The sequence below is a fragment of the Acanthochromis polyacanthus genome, chromosome 17, assembly GCF_021347895.1.
Source record: "Acanthochromis polyacanthus isolate Apoly-LR-REF ecotype Palm Island chromosome 17, KAUST_Apoly_ChrSc, whole genome shotgun sequence".
In the NCBI taxonomy this organism is placed as follows: domain Eukaryota; kingdom Metazoa; phylum Chordata; class Actinopteri; family Pomacentridae; genus Acanthochromis; species Acanthochromis polyacanthus.
Genome location: NC_067129.1, coordinates 2,528,769 through 2,548,263, shown reverse-complemented (window position 1 = coordinate 2,548,263; position 19,495 = coordinate 2,528,769). Strand labels below are relative to the sequence as shown.

General features: G+C 40.3%; 2 protein-coding genes and 2 long non-coding RNA genes across 4 annotated transcripts; 2 read left to right on the top strand and 2 right to left on the bottom strand.

Moving 5' to 3' along the window:
• Positions 1 to 1,168: 1,168 nt before the first annotated feature.
• Positions 1,169 to 8,395, bottom strand: timd4 (T cell immunoglobulin and mucin domain containing 4). Its single transcript, XM_022215001.2, has 8 exons — positions 8,293 to 8,395; positions 6,236 to 6,414; positions 5,456 to 5,618; positions 4,141 to 4,221; positions 3,891 to 3,970; positions 3,416 to 3,527; positions 2,040 to 2,073; positions 1,169 to 1,405 (listed from the first exon to the last, which is right to left on the bottom strand). The coding sequence occupies exons 1-8, from the start codon at positions 8,351 to 8,353 to the stop codon at positions 1,321 to 1,323; spliced, it is 795 nt and encodes a 264-aa protein (XP_022070693.1). The 5' UTR covers positions 8,354 to 8,395; the 3' UTR covers positions 1,169 to 1,320.
• On the top strand, positions 8,286 to 18,131 carry LOC127530507 (uncharacterized). The gene is made up of 3 exons (XR_007937088.1): positions 8,286 to 8,402; positions 14,315 to 14,580; positions 18,017 to 18,131. It is a non-coding gene; the product is annotated as an uncharacterized LOC127530507 (long non-coding RNA).
• On the bottom strand, positions 10,824 to 18,541 carry LOC110965835 (uncharacterized). Its single transcript, XM_022215000.2, has 6 exons — positions 18,039 to 18,541; positions 14,300 to 14,505; positions 14,069 to 14,186; positions 13,482 to 13,665; positions 12,523 to 12,615; positions 10,824 to 12,262 (listed from the first exon to the last, which is right to left on the bottom strand). The coding sequence occupies exons 1-6, from the start codon at positions 18,525 to 18,527 to the stop codon at positions 11,766 to 11,768; spliced, it is 1,587 nt and encodes a 528-aa protein (XP_022070692.1). The 5' UTR covers positions 18,528 to 18,541; the 3' UTR covers positions 10,824 to 11,765.
• On the top strand, positions 18,285 to 19,424 carry LOC127530506 (uncharacterized). Its single transcript, XR_007937087.1, has 2 exons — positions 18,285 to 18,413; positions 18,534 to 19,424. It is a non-coding gene; the product is annotated as an uncharacterized LOC127530506 (long non-coding RNA).
• Positions 19,425 to 19,495: the final 71 nt, after the last annotated feature.

Below are 19,495 nucleotides of genomic sequence, written 5' to 3'. Positions count from 1 at the left end.
GCCATTTTATGCGGGGAAATTGTGGAAAGTTGCAAAGTATGTGAATAGTTGTGAAATATGCAAAAATATGATTCACCTGCCGTCTGGACGCGGAGGGATGTGTCCTCTAATCAGACACTGGGACTGCTGTGGGGTTACTGGACTGACAGCCTGTGCTTTGGGAGGGGGAGAAGCTCACAGCAGCACCTGCTGCTTGTTGAGGACAGTAGCTGCAGAATGATCTGAGTTTTCCTGTCAGAGTCTCCAATAAAGAAAAAGTCGCTAGATTTGTGGCTAGTCACTTTTGACCAAAAAAGTCGCTAGATTTAGCGAGAAAGTCGCTAAGTTGGCAACACTGGCACCGCGCTCCGCATCAGCTCGTGCTTCTAGTGTGTGTGTGTGTGTGTGTGTGTGTGTGTGTGTGTGTGTGTGTGTGTGTGTGTGTGTGTGTGTGTGTGTGTGTGTGTGTGTGAACTGATGTCGTCAGGCCGGGCGTCGCATAAAAACTCACTCAACTCCATTTATATCGGTTATAGTTTTCTCATTTTATGCGGAAATTGTGAAATCAAGCGGGACCCGCATATTTCCAGCAGGAGTTAATGGAAGAGTATCTCCTCCAGTTTGGAAAATATAAAATCAAGTCCTTCCGATGGCTGCTGGAGAACGATATCGGCTACACCAGGTTATCGCCTCACAGGGCATGGCCAGCATCGAGTATAGTTTGTCTAATGCTGCAGCAACTGTTCCTTGAGGGCCAAAGCAAAGGATTTGTGTTATTTACCGGCATCTCAATCTCCAGTTAACGGATGAAACCTCACGGCCCTGTAGTTTTATCAGAGCGGTGAGTATCCCCGCCTGTTACCCTTTCAACACTTCTTACCCCAAACAAAAATGTACACATACAGAATGGTAGCTCCACATATCTCATGCATCAGAGTAATCTGAAGCTGTAGATATCTGAAACTAGAAGTACAGCAACGGTAACAGTAAAAGGAGCTGGTGTTTAGATTCAAGTGTACTAGAGTACAGTTCAGCAGCACAATTTACAAAACACACACACACAGAAACGACAACATGAGTAAAAACTCCCTTAAATCCACTCCGAAATCAGGGAAAGACAGTTCAGAAGCTGCCTGAGCCTTTAAGTGTCCTCCATAATTACAGTCCAAACATGACAGACAATTCTGCCTGATTTCAATAATTTTTTAATAATAAACTTAAACAAATATCAGCGTTGTAAACAGCACATGCAGGCAGCAGCACATCAATTAGGGAGTGTAGCGCTCCCTCAGCTTATTCCCTTTCTAAATGCTGTGTCTCTGTGGTCCGGCTGCAGGATCTCTAGTCCAGAGTGTAGATGTTCTCCTGGACGGGTCTCCTCATGCGGATCTCGTAGATGATGTGAGGAGGTTCTTCAGAGGAGAAGCTGGAGGAGGAAAGAGACTCGTTACACTGCAGGTCAGAACGTGAAGCAAGAAATGAACTGCGGCTGTTCTCTTACATGGATTTTAGCATTTTTTTAAAAATAAAAATAGTTGAAAAATGAGTTTTAACTGAGTGTCTTTTGCAGCAGCTGCAGATTTTAAAGACAATAGTCAGTGAACAAACTGTGTGACTAGTTAACTAAATGGTTTCTGTCCTCCTCTATGACATTTAAGGATGGTATTGTTTGGATTTTATCGATACTGCTAACCGATACCGGCACTTATTGATACTGTGACTGATACTACTCTATAATTTAATGCTTTCTTCATATGCAGCAGCCACATATCTGAATAAGAAACCAGAAATGCGACCGTTTTCAGTGGTAGTGACTAAATTAAAAAAAACAAATTGATTCCTTTTTAGATCAATCGATTATTTGCCAACTATTAAATAAATTGATTAATCGGTTTGAGTAATTTTAAATTTAAAAAAAAGAATATTAAATGTGAATATTTCCTGGTTTGTTTCCTCCACTATGGCAGCTAACTGAATATCTTTGACTTGAGGACAAAACAACATAACCCTAGCATAACCCACTACTACTACTACTAATAATAAGTTTGTTCTGAACTCACCATCCGCTCTTTAAGGCTCGTCTGTAAACTCCACCTGCAGCACAAAAAAGGATTAAATGTTCAGATTTTCATCACATAAACATTAACAAGTATGTGCTACGATCAAAATGTTCAGAGACTGTTCACTGTGTACACAGAGCGCACACGGCTGACAGAACCATTCTGTCGAGGCTTTTATTTTGAAAATTCCTATGTTTATCCTTAGTTTCATGAAGTCACAAGATGAATCTGGCTGTTGGTTCCAATTAATGAAGCTTAAAAAATTAAATATAGACACATCCGCCTGTACACACTGTCACTATACGCTTTTAATCACAGTTGGTGAAATGAAATTGTGGTTGTTTTGTGTTGTTTTTTGTTATATATATACATATATGTATAATTTTGTGTCTCTGTGGTGCCTGTCTCTATTTGTCATCATTTTGAGTGTCTTTATTATTATTTTGCTTCCATTTTTACCCCTTTTTTGCGTCTTTGTGGTCATTTGGTGTCTCTGTGTGGACATATTGCGAATATGTATAGTTTTGTGTCTGTTATCCATTTACTTATTGTCATTTTGTGTGTCTGTTATTATTTTGTACATATCCCAGTTTGACTGTAATGTTCTCTCATGTCTGAGGGGAAACACTCGAACAACCTGTGTGTGTTTTTTTTGTGTCTCTGTGTATACAAATTGTCTTTGTGTTGTAGTTTGTGTCTTTTTTTTATAGTTTTGTGTCCTTGTGGTTCTATTCTTTCTATTTGTAGTCCTTTTGTGAGTTTTTCCTCTTGTTTTGTATTTATCTGTACCCGTTTTGTGTCTCATAGTTTTGTCTCTCTTTTGTGTCATTTTGTGTCTCTTCATAGTTTTGTGTTTCTTTGTGGTCATTTCCGGTCTATTTGTAGACACATTGTGTCTCTGTTGTCATTTTCTTTGTGTTTGTCATCGTTTTGTGAGTCTTTGCTCCTGTTTTGCATCTATCTGTACCCATTCTGTGTCTCTTTGTGGTCATTTTGTGTCTCTTTGTCTTCATTTTTGTCTTTGTGTAAACATATTGTTTCTTTATGTTGTAGTTTTGTGTCTTTTTTATGGTTTTAATCTTATTTTTCAGTCTTTGTTATTATTTTACATCTGTCTGGAGCCATTTTGTGTCTCTGCAGTCGTTTTGTGAGTCTTTTTCATGCTCTTCTGTGTCTTTGTGGTCATTTTGCCAAGGCCGAGTTTGACTGTAACACTATGCAGCTAAATTTAAATCAGTTCTTTGATGTTTACAGTCTCTGAACTTCTTTCTCGTGTTGTGGTTTGGATCGCGTTTGCATGATGTGACTGAGCGGTGATGTGAAGGACGTACACAACTCAACGCTAAAGGAAAATTAGGCTACATGAGATGTCCTACGTTTAAAGGCCAAAAAGAGGAAAACTGCAGCCAGGATCATCAACACACTGACAGAGAGAGAGAGGATGGGAACGTTGATCTGCAGGGAGAGCGACGGTAGAGAGTCCTCCACCTAAAACAGAGAGAGAGAAGCAACGGTTCACCTGATTACCTTCAGCTCACATCATTTATATACATATAAGGGAGGCTAAGATCAGCTGTAGTACCTGTCTATGTTTTGTGTCACACATTAGATCTGTGTGTGATGGTTTAGTGTCGCTGTGGTTCTTACGTATTTATTCGTCGTTGTTTTTTGCGTCTTTCTTATGATTTTGCATCTCTTTGTACCCATTTTGTGTGTCTTTGTGTCAAGCAGAGAGCCTTATTGAGCTGTAGCTACCAATGGAGCGCTGTGTCAGAGACTTATATGAGGCTTAATCATACAAAGTGCTAAATGTAGGAGTGAAACAGTGGGTAAATGACGGTGGAGGCTCACAGCAACGGCGTCGGAGCGTAGCAGGGTGGAGTTCTTCCTCAGGAGCTCCAGCTGAGACGACAACAGGGTTTTCCAGTTCACTAGAAAGAGACGGAAAACTTCAGAGGACAACCCAACGCCACAAAAGTACACTTCTAGACAGTAAACTGCACTCTTAGGCACTTGTTTGTGTATCTTTGTCTTTGATTGACATGTCTTTGTAGCGGTTATGAACGTCATCCGGCTGAAAACGTAACTGAGAATGTTTCACCTGTGGAGGCCGGTGGCTCCGTGGCTTGGTCTGTTGGTGCCGTTGCACTCGTTGTCGTACGAGGAGGACTGGTGGCCGGAGCTGAGAGAGAGAAATCAGTTTAACCAGAATAACCGACTGAATCAGAAAGAAATCAACAAATACACTGCCTGACCAAAAAAAAAGTTGTTTGACCACCTTTACCTCTGAGTAGGGCAATCATTCACTGTGGCATCGTTTCAATAGGCTTCAGCAGCGCCACTGCATTTATTTCTGTCCAGAGATGGACTAATTTATCTACAAGATCTCATATTGATGATGGGAGAGTCGGACAAAGTCTTCTCCAGAACATCCCAAAGATCCTCAGTGGTTCTGAGGTCTGGACTCTGTGGAGGACAATCCATCTCATGCTCCCTGATCCAATCATTCTCAATGTGACCCCATGAATCCTGGCATCGTCATCTTGGAACATGTTCATGCCATCAGGGAAGAAAAACTCCCCTGTTCTGAAGACCTGGTCCTTCAGTATCTTCAGCTGACCTCATTCTTTGGGAACATGACGTTGCTGAACCTGACCAACCCCAGATCATAACCCTAACCCCCACAGGCTGGTAGAAACTAGCCATGATGAGGGCTTCACTTCATCCGCCTCTTACCCTGATGCCCCCATCACTCTGGAACAGGGTAAATCTGGACTCATCAGCCCACATTTGTTCCTGAAGATGATGGTTCCCCACTGTCCTTCAGGTTTTAATGATGCGTTGGACGGTTCTTAACCTGATTTTAGTACTTTCATATCCTTAGTTGTTTTCTTTGCTTGATGCAGGTCAATAATTTGACCCTTCTGAGACAGATTAACATCCTTTCCATACAGATTAACATCCTTTCCATGACCATAGGATAGGTCTTCCTCTTCCAACATTGTTGTTTCAGAAATGAGAAGCTCCTCATTGCATCAGCTAGGGTTAAATAAATTGTTGTCATCACTGCAGTAATTATCCAATGGAAGGCTCTTACCTGTTAGCCACAGTTTTGTGTCTTTTGGCAGTCTTTTTGTGTGTCTTCATAATCATTTTGTGTCTCATCATGGTCATTTTGTGTTTTTTTTTGTGTGTCATTATAGTTGTTTTGTTTGCTTTGCATCCATTTGTGGTTGTTTTGTGTGTTTCTGTGCTTGTTTTGCACGTCTTTCTTTTTATTTTAACATCCCCAAACACATAAATTTAACACTGACGGTAGAATCGGGGACGGTGTGTTTAAACTTCTGCACAAACTCTCGGATAGTGAAACTTGGCGAACAACGATCACCTGTCATGTGAGCTGCGGTCCCACTCACCTTTGACCACCCTCAGGTTCATGATCACCTTCTTGTCGTTGAAGATGCCGTCGATGTCGACCCTGCAGCAGTACGGCCCGCTGTCCGTCCGCCTCACGTTCAGGATGTCCAGGTCCATCTGTCCGTCCAGGACGTCCCCCGTCAGCCGGTAGCGGTCGGACACCTGCAGCACCGGTCGAGGTTTGATCGGGAGCCAGATAAGTGATAATTACCAAAAGAGAAGCAACTAAAGGTGGACTTAAAACTCAAATCTCAACAACAAACATGAATAAATTGTTGTTTGTCTCTTTGTGGTCTTTTTGCAGCCATTTATTATCACTTTGTTTCTGTTTTTGGTCACTTTGTGCGTCTTTGTGGACACATTGTGTCTCTTTCTAGTTGCTTTGTGTTGCTTTTTTCACCGTTTTGTGTCTCTGAGGTAGATTTATCTGCGTTTGTGATCATTCTGTGTTTCTTTATAGCTGTTTTGCATTTCTTTATGATCATTTTGTGTGTCTGTAGGATTATTTGTCTTTAGTTGCTTTGTGCCGCTTTTTTATCACTGTTTCTGAGGTGTGATCATTCTGTTTCTTTGTAAATAATATTGTGTCTTTTTGTATTTGCTTTGTGTCGCTTCTTTGACAGTTGTGAGTTGCCTTATAGTTGTTTTTTTTTTGTGTGTCTTCATAATCATTTTGTGTCTCTCTGTTTGCTGTTTTGTGTCTCGTTGTAGCTCATCTATGGCTGTTTTAGCATGTTTTAGCGTGTCTTTTTCATTGTGTTGTGTCCCTGTGTTGTGACCTTGGAGATGACGCCGTTCTCGTCCGTCTGCACCAGGATGTTGCTGCACCAGAACGTCCCACAGCCGCGACCCCAGCAGACCCGACTCAGGCCGAAACGCTTCACCGAGTACTGACAGGACAGGGAGGCCACGCCGCCCTCTGTGACTTTAAAAGAGGTAACAGACAAGAAGTGTCCGCCTGCAGCACAAAGACACCCACCCCGTTTCTTAATTACCTCGACAATTCACGTAGGAGACACAAATTCAATATGAAATTTAAGACATGAAGCGACTGAGATGACAGCAGTGATGTAAAACAACACATAAAGATGCACAGAACAATAACAAAGAGCCAAAGAACAACGACAGCTAGACAATAAACAACCAGAGACAACAAACAGACAAAAGAAATACCACAAAGAGCCAGCAAACAGACACACAAAAGAAACGGAAATGGAAGAAAAGTGTCTGTCAGCAGCACAAAGACATACAAACTGTTAACGCCCCATTTCTTAATAAACTCAACAGACACACACAAGTCCAGACAGAAAACAGGTATAGACGCAAGTAGGTGTAAACCAGCTATAAATACAGAGTGACATAAAGCAGCTACAGAGATGTAAAACAATCACATATCACACAAAGATGCACAAAACAACCACAAAAGACCCAAAACAACCACAAACAGACACAAAACAACCACAAACAGGCACAAAACAACCACAAACAAACACAAAACAACCACAAACGGGCACAAAACAACCACAGACGGGCACAAAACAATCACAAATAAACACAAAACAACCACAAACAAACACAAAACAACCACAAACGGGCACAAAACAATCACAAACAAACACAAAACAACCACAAACGGGCACAAAACAACCACAAATAAACACAAAACAACCACAAAGATGCACAAAACAACCACAAAAGACCCAAAACAACCACAAACAGACACAAAACAACCACAAACAGTCACAAAACAACCACAAACAAACACAAAACAACCACAAATGGGCACAAAACAACCACAAAGAGGCACAAAACAACCACAAAGAGGCACAAAACAACCACAAACAGACACAAAACAACCACAAACAGGCACGAAACAACCACAAACAGACACAAAACAACCACAGAGAGACACAAAACAACCACAAACAAACACAAACAGACACAAAACAACCACAAACAGGCACGAAACAACCACAAACAGACACAAAACAACCACAAACAAACACAAACAGACACAAAACAACCACAAACTGGCACAAAACAACCACAAAGAGACACAAAGAGACACAAAAAAACCACAAACAAACACAAAACAACCACAAACAGACACAAAACAACCACAAACTGGCACTAAACAACCACAAACTGGCACAAAACAACCACAAAGAGACACAAAACAACCACAAACAAACACAAAACAACCACAAACTGGCACAAAACAACCACAAAGAGACACAAAACAACCACAAACAAACACAAAACAACCACAAAGAGACACAAAACAACCACAAACAGACACAAAACAACCAAAAAGAGACACAAAAAAGCCACAAAGAGGCAAAAAAACCCACAACAGCACAAAAAAACCCCACAGAGACACAAAACAACCAGAAACAGGCACAAAACAACCACAAAGAGACACACAACAATCACAAAGAGACACAAAACAACTACAAAGACACACAGCAACCCACAAAGAAACATAAAACGACCACAAAGAGACAAAAAACAACCACAAAGATGCACAAGACAAGCACAGAGAAAAACCTTCAGAGAAAGACACATAACAACCACAAAGAGGCAAAAAAAATTCATAGAAACACACAAAACAACTGCGAAGAGACACAAAACAACAGGACTACATAACAAACTTTTAACGGGAAAATAAATTTCATTCCAGTTGTCACAACTCGACTCCACGTGGAGTTAAAAGATCCTGAAAGCGGCTTTCAGACTGAATGTCAGTGCGTGCTGTGATGTCAGAGTGCGTGCTGTGATGTCAGAGTGCGTGCTGTGATGTCAGCTGTGCATGTTATGATGTCAGCGCGTGTCTCACCTGACAGGACGAAGAGGAGGGTGATGAAGGTCTGAGGCGTTGGCGGCGACACGGCGGCCATCCTGTGACTGAGTGTGTCCACTGTCCAGTCAGACGACAACAACAGGACAGTGAGTGTGTGACGGAGGTGGGGGGAGGGGCGACACACACTGTGTTGGCGTGTGTTTGTGCGTCTGTGTGTGTTTGTGTGATCCGTTGAATGTGTTTCCGTTGATTCGCCAGCCATTCAATGCTGCAACACAAGACCGTGTGTGAAGATGTTTTTATAGACAGACTGCAGTTTACAGTGTTATAGAGTTACTATAATACAGTCTTTTATTATTAAGATGATATTTTGTATAATAGCAGGAAAGTATTATTTTAAAAAGTCTAACGTTTTGGGCCCGTTGCTCAGTTATAAGTCCACCTTCATCTGAAATCTAAAAGCTTTCAGAGGGTTTTTAATGATTAAAGTCAGAAAAATGTGCAGTTCTTCTTTCATCTGATGAAGGTGAAGGGAAACATGTTGAGCAACGCAGACGAGGATGAACACAGTGAGTTTACACTGAAGGAAACACTGAGGACAAAAAGACTTTGTCTGTTTTTTAACACAAACTCACACTGTAGTTGGCTGTGTGGAGACGTCGCAGCCACACAGAGGACTCTTTATTCACATCAAATATTTCTGCCTTCTTCACTTCGTCTCTTTTTCTGCCCAAACCGACAGTATGAGGGGCTTTTACTTTTATTTGGGATATTTATGAAAAGAAAAATCTAGAAAAATAACAAAAATGTGGCTTTTTGAGAATTAATGATGCTTTTGGTAACACTTTAAGGCTTCACAATTATCAGTGTACAATCAGTATGTAAACATTTAAGAAATACTACACTTTGTAGTTAAATTGCACTCGTTAAGACAGTCAGACAGTGAATAAATGAATAGATAAATGCAGATATACTAACTAATTAAATGAACTGTGATCGTCATTGGAAGCAGCTGGCAGAAAGCTGATGAATTTAGAATTAGTTTGAAGTTGGAAAACCGGATGTAATTTATAAATTCACCCGTTTTTTTTTTCATTTCATTTCATTTATTCTTTTCCATGGTAATGCATGAAAAATCAACCAATGGATACAATTTATAAAGCACAGAATACACACATCCCATGTATAAGAACAGGAGTAGGATGAAGAATAAGTCTAGTAGGATGAAGAATAAGTTTAGCAGAAGGAAAGTGATGCTTGGATGCTGGATGAGTCGGTTCAGCAACACAGAGACAACGAGGAACTTTGGTTTGTGTTGCAAAAATGAGCTGCAGTAGAAATGGCACGAGTCAAAGCTCATAGTTGTACAGAAAATATTCATGCTGTTGTTTTATTAATGCTTGCGTAGGAAGTGAAATCTTAAGTAAAACAGGAAAACAAAGCCATAGTTTAAAGTTATTCGTTTCTTTAAGTCGTCATCCAAGAACCCAGTTTTAAGTCAAATTTTCATGACAGAGCCAGTTTCAAAAAGCCTTTTGTCTTCTCTGAGTTAGCCTTGTCATTTGTCCTTGTTTGTTGCATTCCAGCGACTTTCTTTTTTTTTTTTTGGAAAGTTTTGGAGCCAAATTGAAATCAGCATCTGACCAGTCATGGATGTGTTTCTCCCAAAGAGGTAGCGTTTAGCTTCACTGTCCAGGAGAGGGCAGACACCAAATCTGTTTTGAACTTCCTCTTAGTTCATTTTTTAAACGTACAAATCCAGTTGTTAAATATTTATGATGATGACAGATCTAAATAAGTGATTAGAATGATCCCAAATAATAATATGTTTATCTCATATGGTTCCTGAGATAGAGAGAAGGGAGGTGTTGGTCTCAGGTGTTTTTCTCTACAAATACTTCAGATTTGATATGTTCTTGTTCCGTACTGGTTCTGATCAACCTGGTATCAGATTCTGAGTCCAGATCATCACTCCGGTGATGCTGCATTTTCTTAATATCCTGATTTGAAAACTGTTCAGTTCATTCCTGCGTACCAACTTCTGTGTGTTAGGTTGGGAGATCAGTAGATCAGAATGGCAGTCTGCTGCTGAGGTGTGGTTTTCCTCACAGTTGGCACTTTATGGCCTGTATCAGATTCTAGTGGAGGTAGGAGATGTCCTGTTGTCTCCAAGAGAGCAGTTAGTGGTCCTTTGGTAGTAAACATCTGATGAGCAGATGTTCCATTTGGAGGTGAGTTTTGGGTTAGCGGTCTTCTTCAGTGGTGTTTTTACTAAATATACAGCTTTGGGAAAGGATCTCTGGATTCTTTGTTTGTTGCTCTGGAATGTGTCGGCTGCACAGATTAGGTGTAAATGTTAAATAATTTATTGAAATTTAACTTTCTTTTTAAACTATAACTCCTCCCATGGATGTCCAGAAGTGCTGTGCTTCCTGAGATTTTTTATTTTTAAATCACCCTTCGACCCACTTTCAGTATGTGACAAGAAATTCCACAGCAGTTGTAAAGTTTTGTCTATTCTATGTTTTAGATTTTTTTTTTTTAAGAGAAAGAAACAGATCAACAACAGAAGTGGATATCTTTATTTTCTCATAGACACTGACATATAAATTACGATCTATCCTTATTTCATAATATAATTTAGCTTAATGTAGTGTTCATGTCGACCTGCAAAGTGGACAAAAGACCAAATACCAAGATAGTAAATCAAATATTTCCAAATGAAGGAATAAATTGAAATGAAGTTAAAGAGGATAAAGATTCACACTGACAAGAAAAAAAAATAAACACTTTAAAAAAACACTCTGACCTACAGTAGAAAGAAACACAGATTTCTCACAATAAATTAGCTACGTATACGTACCTCGGTCATTTCCTTCTTTAGAACTCAGATCACTTTAATAAAACGTACCTGAAATGTCATGTTTGACCTTCTACATTCTGGCTCCAATGATCTGTTGAGGAAACGCATTATAGGATGTATTAAACGTTCCCACAATGTTCCACGACAACAAAGGAAGAATGTTCTCAGTGGAAGAGTCTGCTTTGAGAACGTCGGGGTGTAACGCTCCAACAACATTATCAAACATTTTTAGAACATCTTCAGCCATCCGACTTTTAAGAAGAACATTCTAGGAACTAAATAGAATAAGTAAAGAATTTGCAGAATTACGTTCTTCTCACTTTCAGAACTACAGATAGCAGAGAAGCTAATCGATCGTCTAGTATTTAAAACACCTTCACCTAGACTGGTTCCTCAGTGGCAGTGAAGGTGTTTGGTTCCTTAGAGCTCCTCAGTCTGTTAATGCCAGATGGAAACTTTAAGCATCACTTTAGTGGAAAGTTACTTCGTGATTTGCTAAGTTTTGATTTTGTAGTGTGTCATTCTGCTTTTCTTTTGAAAGAAAGAAAAAATGCAATAAAGCATCTAATTTTAAAAATGAATAAAAAAGATGTAGGATATTTTACACATCTGTGGAATAAATCAGTGCATAAAATCAGATTTTCCGTCAATCTGTAATTGCACCATCAACATCGGTGATCTTTCTCTTGCTGACTCGGTTCTGGACAGAGTAGAATTTCTCTCTGTTTTCAAAGACCATCGTGGCCAACTCATCCAGCAGATCCCAGACCTGCTGCTTGTTGTTGAGGACGTAGTATCTCTCACCTACTTCCCAGTCCAGAATCTTCCCCACTTTGGTTTTGGTTTCATTCAGAATATTGCCGTCTCTCTCCGCCCCGTCCTCGAAGGTGAGGACTACGAAGGTGTGCCTCCAGACGTTCTCTCCAAAGATCTTCTCCATCTGCCTCACGATGTCTTCTCCTTCATTGTCGAGGGTCTCCACCTTGATGACCAGCAGGATGGCGTGGGGCCCCGGGGCCGACATGTCGATGCATTTTAAGATCTCCGTCTGCGTATCGGGCGTTTCTGAGAGTCCAGGAGTGTCGACGACAGTCAGCTCCCAGCTGAACACCTTCTCCGTCTGCAGACAGCACTGAGCGTTCCCTGAGGAGAAGAAAGTTTAAATCTTCTTTAACTCTCTGAATTCTGGGCAGTTGAATGAGTTTGTTCTGTCCTGCACCTCTATGGAAACAGAATGACCATGAAGACGAACAGAGAACCCAGAAACTTCTTCTATAATGTCAAAAAATAAAACTTAAAAGTTTAATCTCTACGAAATATGGAATCAACACCATTGTTCCAAGCACACCTAGGTGTTACTAGAAGAAAAGGTGGCTCCAGATGGTGTAAATCTCCAGTGTTACCTGCGCTGAAGGCATCTCTTCCCAGTATGATGTTTCCACTGGAGCTCTTCCTTGATCCAGACCTCCCAACAAGAACCAGTCGGAGGTTTTGCACTGGAGCACGGAGACAAAAACATCAAATCTGCTGTTAGAAATCTTAAAAGATCATTTAATTTTAGTTCCACCAGCTTTATTTCCTGTTAATGTTTCTATTGTTTCTTGATGGAAAGCTCCAAAATGTCCAGAATGAATAACAAGTGTATAAAATTATTTAAAATGTGTCTAAAAATGACCAATTTGTTCTCCCCAAATGACATGAAGCTTGTTCAGCGTAACTAAAACCTCGTACAACATGAATGAACACTTGTCCAAAATGACTCAACATTTGTCTAAAACGACTCAACATTTGTCCAAAGTGACTCAAACATTCTGTCCAAAATAACTTGATCAAATGAGTCAAACGGTATTTTCAAATTGACTTAAATGTTGTCATGACTAAAAATGTGTCGAAAATGACAATGGGATCAAAGATGTCCCAACAGACTGTAAATAATGTAATGATATCAAAGTAGTTGACAAACAGTAGATATAATCTGACAGTGTTTCAGATTAGCTCGTTGTAGTAAATTAGCTGTTAGCTTGTTGACGTCTCTGTTGTCATGGTAACTCGCTGTAGAAACATGCTGATCATTGAAATAAAACTTAAAAACGCTGCGTAGTTTTCCATAACCAGGAATTCATGGATGATACTGTATCCTGGCCACAGTTTTTTTCCTGTTTTTATTATTTCATCAACAAATTAACTGTTAAAACTTGTGAAATGTTTCCATATAAACCATTTCACGATGCCAACATTGCAGCTTCTTTCTTTGCTTGAGAGCTTTTTGTGTTTTCCAGTAAAGAAAGAGGTTTCAACAGACCGGACAGGTTCATGTTTTCAAGACAAGCTGGTGATTGTGAAGTCAGTTCAGCTGTAATACCAGTGAATCGCTGCTCCAGTGAACTCTCCTTTTCCAATGGGAAGTCACAGTCAGGCCACAAACGTCCAACCGCTATTTTAGCCTCCTCGAAATTATTGAATCTCCCTGTTGGTACAATTGCTGGATAATTTTTGTCACAGAATTTGAGGTTCTTTCTCAGTTGGTCGGTATCAAACCTCAGCACCTGAGACAGAAAAACAGCAGAACAAAAAGACATTTTTCGTGTTTATAAAATACGACTAATTGAAATTGTGAGTACGAGTAAAGCTGAAATGAAGAGCCGATGAACAAAAAACGTAATACGAAGAAAAAGAACCATTCATGATTCATATTTTGAAAGTTAAGATTTTCACAGTGGAGCATTTGGTTTGGTCCAGGTGTTGGACTCACAAAGATTATTCAGTGTTTTCAGAAATTTACAAATCAAAACGTCAACTAACGAGATGATTCATGCTACGAATATTTGCTAGAAATGACCAGCTGCAACAGTAAAATCCTGAATTCACTGAATGCATCTAATGATACGATATTGAAGGTAACGGTGCATCAATTTCCTTCTTCAACATTAGAATAAGCAGTGAAGATACCTGTTCGCCCACATGCAGGGCGATGGCGACATTATCCCAAATATAATACACTTTGTCTTTCCAAGTAAGCTGCTGAACGTCCATCTCCTTTGTCTTAGATTTGCAGATCAGCTTGTGCCTGATGGAAAAATGAAAAGCAACAAACACAATGGTGATCAGCTCAAAGAAGACTTTAAATCTGTGTGTTCTGGTTCTTTCAATTGAGCCTGTTCCATTTAACTGTAACCTTACCTGTGTTCACTACAGATGGCGTATGGCCTCCAGATGAAGCGGCCATCTTTGTAAACACAGATGGCGTTCGGGTCGTCAGTCAGCAGAGGATACTCGGAGAAGTCCTCCTGATTGGCTGGACTGTGGACCAACACAGTATGCTGCACTTCCTTTGGGTGCAGGACAGTTTCGTACAGCCTCATGACCGGCTGATCCCCAGAGCAAAACTGAAAACACAACAGAGATTTTACTGGAGGACTCAGACCTCACTGTGCAAGAAGGGAACGTTAATCAGACGCCCTGTAAGTGTACCAACAACACAGATTATTACCACTGAGTGAGGTATTACTCATCACAGGACAAATAACATTTTGTGTGTTTTTGTAATTATTTTGAGTCTGTTGTTACTTTGTATCTCTGTTGCTACTTTGTGTCTCTGTCGCTACTTTGTGTCTCTTTTGTTACTTAGTGTCTCTGTTGCTTCTTTGTGTCTCTGTTGCTACTTTGTGTCTCTGTTGTTACTTTGTATCTCTGTTGCTACTTCGTGTCTCTGTTGCTACTTTGTGTCTCTGTTGCTACTTTGTCGCTCTGTGTTGCTACTTTGTGTCTCTGTTGCTACTTTGTGGCTCTCTGTTGTTACTTTGTATCTCTGTTGTTCCTTTGTGGCTCCCTGTTGCTACTTTGTGTCTCTGTTGCTACTTTGTCGCTCTCTGTTGCTACTTTGTGTCTCTGTTGTTACTTTGTGTCTCTGTTGCTACTTTGTGGCTCTCTGTTGTTACTTTGTATCTCTGTTGTTCCTTTGTGGCTCCCTGTTGCTACTTTGTGTCTCTGTTGCTACTTTGTCGCTCTCTGTTGCTACTTTGTGTCTCTGTTGCTACTTTGTGTCTCTTTTGTTACTTTGTGTCTCTGTTGCTACTTTGTGTCTCTGTTGTTACTTTGTGGCTCTCTGTTGCTACTTTGTGTCTCTGTTGTTACTTTGTGTCTCTGTTGCTACTTTGTGTCTCTGTTGCTACTTTGTGTCTCTGTTGCTACTTTGTGTCTCTGTTGCTACTTTGTGGCTCCCTGTTGCTACTTTGTGTCTCTGTTGCTACTTTGTCGCTCTCTGTTGCTACTTTGTGTCTCTGTTGCTACTTTGTGTCTCTTTTGTTACTTTGTGTCTCTGTTGCTACTTTGTGTCTCTGTTGTTACTTTGTGGCTCTCTGTTGCTACTTTGTGTCTCTGTTGTTACTTTGTGTCTCTGTTGCTACTTTGTGTCTCTGTTGCTACTTTGTATCTCTGTTGTTACTTTGTGTCTCTGTTGCTACTTTGTCGCTCTGTGTTGCTACTTTGTGTCTCTGTTGTTCCTTTGTGGCTCCCTGTTGCTACTTTGTGTCTCTGTTGCTACTTTGTCGCTCTCTGTTGCTACTTTGTGTCTCTGTTGCTACTTTGTGTCTCTGTTGCTACTTTGTGTCTCTGTTGCTACTTTGTGTCTCTGTTGTTACTTTGTGTCTCTGTTGCTACTTTGTGTCTCTTTTGTTACTTTGTGTCTCTGTTGTTACTTTGTGTCTCTGTTGCTACTTTGTGTCTCTGTTGCTACTTTGTGTCTCTTTTGTTACTTTGTGTCTCTGTTGCTACTTTGTGTCTCTTTTGTTACTTTGTGTCTCTGTTGCTACTTTGTGTCTCTTTTGTTACTTTGTGTCTCTGTTGCTACTTTGTGGCTCTCTGTTGTTACTTTGTGTCTCTGTTGCTACTTTGTGTCTCTGTTGCTACTTTGTGGCTCTCTGTTGCTACTTTGTGTCTCTGTTGCTACTTTGTCGCTCTCTGTTGTTACTTTGTGTTTCTGTTGCTACTTTGTGGCTCTCTGTTGTTACTTTGTGTCTCTGTTGCTACTTTGTGTCTCTGTTGTTACTTTGTGTCTCTGTTGCTACTTTGTGTCTCTGTTGCTACTTTGTGGCTCTCTGTTGTTACTTTGTGTCTCTGTTGCTACTTTGTGTCTCTTTTGTTACTTTGTGTCTCTGTTGCTACTTTGTGTCTCTTTTGTTACTTTGTGTCTCTGTCGCTACTTTGTGTCTCTGTTGCTACTTTGTGTCTCTGTTGCTACTTTGTGTCTCTGTTGCTACTTTGTGTCTCTGTTGTTCCTTTGTGGCTCTCTGTTGCTACTTTGTGTCTCTTTTGTTACTTTGTGTCTCTGTTGCTACTTTGTATCTCTGTTGCTACTTTGTGTCTCTGTTGTTCCTTTGTGGCTCTCTGTTGCTACTTTGTGTCTCTGTTGCTACTTTGTGTCTCTGTTGCTACTTTGTGTCTCTGTTGCTACTTTGTGGCTCTCTGTTGCTACTTTGTGGCTCTGTTGCTACTTTGTGTCTCTGTTGCTACTTTGTGTCTCTGTTGCTACTTTGTGTCTCTTTTGTTACTTTGTGTCTCTGTTGCTACTTTGTGTCTCTGTTGCTACTTTGTGGCTCTCTGTTGCTACTTTGTGTCTCTGTTGCTACTTTGTGGCTCTCTGTTGCTACTTTGTGTCTCTGTTGCTACTTTGTGTCTCTGTTGCTACTTTGTGTCTCTGTTGCTACTTTGTGTCTCTGTTGTTTCTTTGTGGCTCTCCTGCTACTTTGTATCTCTGTTGCTACTTTGTGTCTCTGTTGCTACTTTGTGTCTCTGTTGCTACTTTGTGTCTCTTTTGTTACTTTGTGTCTCTGTTGCTACTTTGTGTCTCTGTTGCTACTTTGTGTCTCTTTTGTTACTTTGTGTCTCTGTTGCTACTTTGTGTCTCTGTTGCTACTTTGTGGCTCTCTGTTGCTACTTTGTGTCTCTGTTGCTACTTTGTGGCTCTCTGTTGCTACTTTGTGTCTCTGTTGCTACTTTGTGTCTCTGTTGCTACTTTGTGTCTCTGTTGTTTCTTTGTGGCTCTCCTGCTACTTTGTATCTCTGTTGCTACTTTGTGTCTCTGTTGCTACTTTGTGTCTCTGTTGCTACTTTGTGTCTCTTTTGTTACTTTGTGTCTCTGTTGCTACTTTGTGTCTCTGTTGCTACTTTGTGGCTCTCTGTTGCTACTTTGTGTCTCTGTTGCTACTTTGTGTCTCTGTTGTTCCTTTGTGGCTCTCTGTTGCTACTTTGTGTCTCTGTTGCTACTTTGTGTCTCTGTTGTTCCTTTGTGGCTCTCTGTTGCTACTTTGTGTCTCTGTTGTTCCTTTGTGGCTCTCTGTTGCTACTTTGTGTCTCTGTTGCTACTTTGTGTCTCTGTTGTTCCTTTGTGGCTCTCTGTTGCTACTTTGTGTCTCTGTTGCTACTTTGTGTCTCTGTTGTTCCTTTGTGGCTCTCTGTTGCTACTTTGTGTCTCTGTTGCTACTTTGTGTCTCTGTTGTTACTTTGTGTCTCTTTGTTGTTATTTTGTGTCTTGTTTTGTGTTTTTGTGATTCTTTAGCATCTCTCTGTGTTTTTTTGGTGTCTCTTTGTGGATGTATTTTTTGCCTCTTTCTGCTCATTTTGTGTTTTTTTTGTGTTTCTTTGATGCCACACTGTGTCTCTTGGATGTCATGTTGCCTTTTTCTTAAGTCTTTGTGGTTGTTCCTTCACCTCCTTGTGGAAATTGTGAATCTTGCTGTTATTTTGTCTGTTTGTTGCAGCTCTTGTTGGTCATTTTGTATCATTTTGTTGTCAACCAAGAGTTTCATTTTTTTCTGTACTACAGACATAATTAGTTAATGAGCAACAGATGATGTTTATATCTATCACATCCAACAACACAAAAACATTTATTTTTAGATATTCTCTTCAGAGTTCCTACCTGCTGGCGGTAGGCATCCAGGACTTCCTCCAGGGGGCAGGTGAAGCGGTACGAGCCCAGCCTGGAGCACTCTGAGAAGGCTGGAGAGGTGGTAAACTTAAAGAAGAAGCTGGAATGTATGGCGGCCTGATCCTCTGTAAGGCTGGAGAATTTCTGCTGCAGGAACCTCGTCTCAGCTGAATTCACCTCCTCAGGACTGACAGCCAGACTCCACCACTGCAGGAAGAACTTGTGTGGATTATCAGAGTCTGAGTGAGGAAACTTGAAGCCCTCATCCTTCTTGATGCCATTTAGCCCCTCTTCGTCTGTTTCGTGTTTCAGATGAGCCACATGGAACTCCGGTTGGGGGTAATCCGGGATGTTTTCGATGGGAAGGTACTTGTTTCTCACATTTTGAGCTTCATGTTTCAAATCATCCAGGTTTAAGTGTCGACCGCTGACAAAATATTCAACATGTCCTCTCTTGTTTTTCCGTTCCTGCATCGGCATCTTCAGATGAGAATGTTGTGAGGAACACGTGCTGACTGTCTGCTGCTTCAGAGAGGAATGGCGCCTTTTTTCTCCCGCCCAATTCCAATATGGGAACTTTAGCTGTTCTTTGGAAAGTGAAACTTCACTTGAAAACACAAACACACACAGTAGATCCTTCTCCTATTTCAAAATACAACAATTTACATTTTACTGATCACATGACAGTTGTAGTTTTGTCTCTTTGGAATACTTCTGGAAGTCATTGTGGTCTTTTTGTGTCTCCGTTTGTGTCTTTTGTTCAGACCACCCAGAGTCTAACATGAGCTGTTCTCCAGAAACAGGAAGTGAGACACAAACACACACAGACAGTTTGCCTGCTTCATTGTGCAACCCTTTACATTTGCTGGTCACATGAAATTTGTCCTTTTGTGTCTCATTGTGGTCACTTTTTTGTCTTTTTGTGGTCATTATGTGTCTTTTTGAAGTCATTTTGACTACTTCTCTTGATTTTGCATCTCTGTGTCATCATTTTGTGGTTCTGTTGTCAAGTTCTGTCCCTTTTTGAGGTCCTTTTTGTCATAATTTCGCATCTCTTTGTCATTATTTTGTGTTTCTGTTAAGTTGTGTCTCTTTGTTGATATTTTTTGTAATTTTGTTGTCACTTTTTGTCTCTTTGAGGTCACTTTTAGTATTTCTCATGATTTTACATCTTCATGTCGTCATTTTGTGTGTCTTTTTTGTCTCTGTACTCGTCTCTTTGTTGTAAATGACTGTCAGATGTCAATCATATCAGATTGTTGTATAGATACACTTTGTTGTTTGAAATGAAATCTGCTTGTAATTAATCTGCAGCTGTGCAGGCTGGAAATGTGAATGAAAACAACAACAATAATAATATTAAACTTCATTTCTACAGTACTTTTCTCAACACTTTTTGAAAAACTTATGTTAATAAAAGTACACACAGGTTGGAATACAGAGATGAG

Bases quoted from the DNA above. Each gene is read 5' to 3' on its own strand.
- timd4 (XM_022215001.2), bottom strand. From the start codon at position 8,353: ATGGCCGCCGTGTCGCCGCCAACGCCTCAGACCTTCATCACCCTCCTC. The intron at 6,415-8,292 runs GTGAGACACGCG...TTTGTGCTGCAG, and splicing joins CCTCCTCTTCGTCCTGTCAG to GCGGACACTTCTTGTCTGTT. The intron at 5,619-6,235 runs GTCACAACACAG...CCGGTGCTGCAG, and splicing joins AGAACGGCGTCATCTCCAAG to GTGTCCGACCGCTACCGGCT.
- LOC110965835 (XM_022215000.2), bottom strand. From the start codon at position 18,527: ATGCCGATGCAGGAACGGAAAAACAAGAGAGGACATGTTGAATATTTT. The intron at 12,616-13,481 runs GTATTACAGCTG...TCCGTGCTCCAG, and splicing joins ACTGGAGCAGCGATTCACTG to TGCAAAACCTCCGACTGGTT. The intron at 12,263-12,522 runs GTAACACTGGAG...TCTTCTCCTCAG, and splicing joins AAGAGATGCCTTCAGCGCAG to GGAACGCTCAGTGCTGTCTG.